The sequence below is a fragment of the Condylura cristata genome, unplaced genomic scaffold (assembly GCF_000260355.1).
Source record: "Condylura cristata isolate star-nosed mole 26May11 unplaced genomic scaffold, ConCri1.0 scaffold00039, whole genome shotgun sequence".
NCBI lineage: Eukaryota > Metazoa > Chordata > Mammalia > Eulipotyphla > Talpidae > Condylura > Condylura cristata.
Genome location: NW_004567140.1, coordinates 5,740,923 through 5,743,318, shown reverse-complemented (window position 1 = coordinate 5,743,318; position 2,396 = coordinate 5,740,923). Strand labels below are relative to the sequence as shown.

Below are 2,396 nucleotides of genomic sequence, written 5' to 3'. Positions count from 1 at the left end.
CTGGTCCTGGGGAGCGCAGGGGTCCCCGGGAAGGGGAGGGAGGAATGGGGAGACCCACTGCACTGCATGGTCCCTCCACCCCACTGTGAGGGCGGGTCCTGGGCCCCCATGGCCACTGGGGGGGGTCCCCAGTTTGCTTCAAGTCTTGAAAGTCAATCGAGAGAGTAAGGGATTATTCACTGATGCTGTCCCATAGTGAATTTAGAGAAATGTGAGTGTCCCGGGGGTTATAGTTGTCCATTCGGTTCATTCATTCACCCACCTGTCCACTCATTCATTCATTCATTCACCCACCCACTCATTCATTCATTCACTCACCCACCTGTCCACTCATTCATTCACTCATTCACCCACCCATTCATTCATTCATTCATTCACTCAGCAGACACTTGTCCCATGCTCCCTGGACCGGGCGCCAGGAGGGCCCCAGGGAAGCTACACCACGAATGCAGCAGATGGGGCCTGTGTGGGCGTCAGTAGCTGGCGGCCAGGGGCGCGGCCCCCAAGGCACACTCACCTGATGTCCAGGAGGAGCAGCCAGGGCACAGCAGAGAAGCACTGGCTCAGGCTGCACACGGCGTCCAGCGACACGCTGTTCCCGCTGAGGCTGGGGAGCAGAGGGGTGACTGGTGGAGGCCACGCAGGGTGCCATCGCCCCTCTGTGTTCGGGGCGAGGGCAAGGGGGGGCGGCCCTGAACCCAGACGACAGTCCGGACCCCAATGGTCAGGGGCCCCTCCTCCAGCCCCCCAGTGTGCAGAGGGGAAACTGAGGACTAGGAAGAGGCAAGGTCACGCCCAAGGTTATCACACACGTGGGCAACGGAGTTGAGATTGGAGCCCTCTGGTCCCTTCTGTCTGCGGGGTGGGGCACAGGGCTGCACCATGTCCAGGGCGAACGAAAACACGGAGCCTTTTGCCCAAGGGCAGGCCCAAGCCCGTTCGCGCTCTGTGGTTCCCTCAATGCCCACCGGTGTTTTTATTCACCGGGCAGTGTTGCTGGAGACACTGGCAGGGGAGTGGGCCCTGGGGGGTCCCAGGCGTCCCAGGACAGCTGGGGGGTGCCCATGGGGACCTGCTGGAATGTTCCAGGCTGCACATACACGTCACACTCAAACTCCACAGGTCCCTTCTATGTGGAGCTTTTTCTGTCTGTGGGTTCTGCTTTCACAGACTCAACCCACGGCGGGTGTCAGGAGGTGGACGCTGCGAACGTTAGCCCGGTATAGGGGGGCCTACTTTAAGGGGGGCTGGAGGGCCCCCAAACATCTGGCAGAGACTTTCCACTGCCCAGTGGCCGTGACTCCTAACCCCCCGAGTGTTCAGGGGTAGCTGACTGGCCGGCTGTGGTGAGGCTTCCTCGCTCCCAGGGCAGACTCCGAACAGGGCAAGGAATCCCCTTCCCAGCACCCCGAAGGGGCACCCCAGGCAGAAAGGGGCCACAGCAGGCTTCCCACTGTGGCCTCAGGAGGAGAGGGAGTTGGGAAGCCAAGAACTTGGGGGGCCTTTTAGGACCCAGGCACTCTGGTCCCCTGCGGGCAAAGTTTGGGGGCTCTGGGCATCCTGCCAGGACTCCAGCCCCACTGAACACCCCCTCCAGCAGCCCCTCCCTGCACCTCAGGGCCAGACGGCTCCTTCATCAGCAAGACTGCCTCACCACATGTGGAAGTGAGACTTTGGGTCAGAGTTGGAGCACTGGGGTAGAGGGGCCAGTGGCTAGTTTGATGAGTCACAGTTTAACTCCTCTGCATGATTGCTGTGAGTCATGGGTGGGACAGGGATGGTCACGCTTGTGCTGGCTAAATCTTTATAGTAACCCCAAGGGAGTGGCATGGAACAGAATGCCCCCCCCCACACGCACACAGGCTTTCTCTCTCTCTCCTCCTGGCCAGGACAAGCCCCAGAGGCTTTGCCCGGCTGTCTACTCACTTCAGGGACCGCAGAGTGCCCAGTCCTGGGAGCAGCTGAGCCGCCTGGACAGCACCTTCGTCCCCCAGGGCGTTGCCCGATAAGCTGTGGGGGAGGATGGGGAGATGGATTAGTGGTGGAGGTGGATAGGAGCTTTGTCTCACCCCCTTTTACTCAGCTTCTCTGGAAGTGGGGCTCAGTAGTTCGCCCCCAGGTAATGATGTGCCCTTGGGGTTCTTATCCTGAGGCCTGTGACCCCTGTGGGGTCAAAGGTGGGGGCCTGTATATTTTTAAATAATAGAATAGTTTATTTTTGCATCATTTTGTGCCTTTTCCCACCTCAGTTGTAATCCCCGTGGGCTTCCCATCACCAAATCACCTGTGTGCCATCACCATAGTCCCATGCACTCCCCTCCCCCACTTTTGATCCCCACTCCACCCCCACTCCATCCCTGCTCCACCCCTGTAAAATGTCTCTGGTATATAGTGTT

At 59.5% G+C, this 2,396-nt stretch overlaps 1 protein-coding gene across 1 annotated transcript in view; it reads right to left on the bottom strand.

Annotated features, from left to right (window-relative positions):
• Positions 1-2,396, bottom strand: part of NLRC5 (NLR family, CARD domain containing 5) — a 55,512-nt gene that overhangs the window by 29,552 nt on the left and 23,564 nt on the right. Inside the window, exons 17-18 of the mRNA XM_012733169.1 lie at positions 1,927-2,010; positions 518-607 (exon numbers count right to left, since the gene is read on the bottom strand). Of these exons, the coding sequence (XP_012588623.1) occupies positions 518-607; positions 1,927-2,010 (174 nt within the window). The remainder of the gene's footprint in view (positions 1-517; positions 608-1,926; positions 2,011-2,396) is intronic.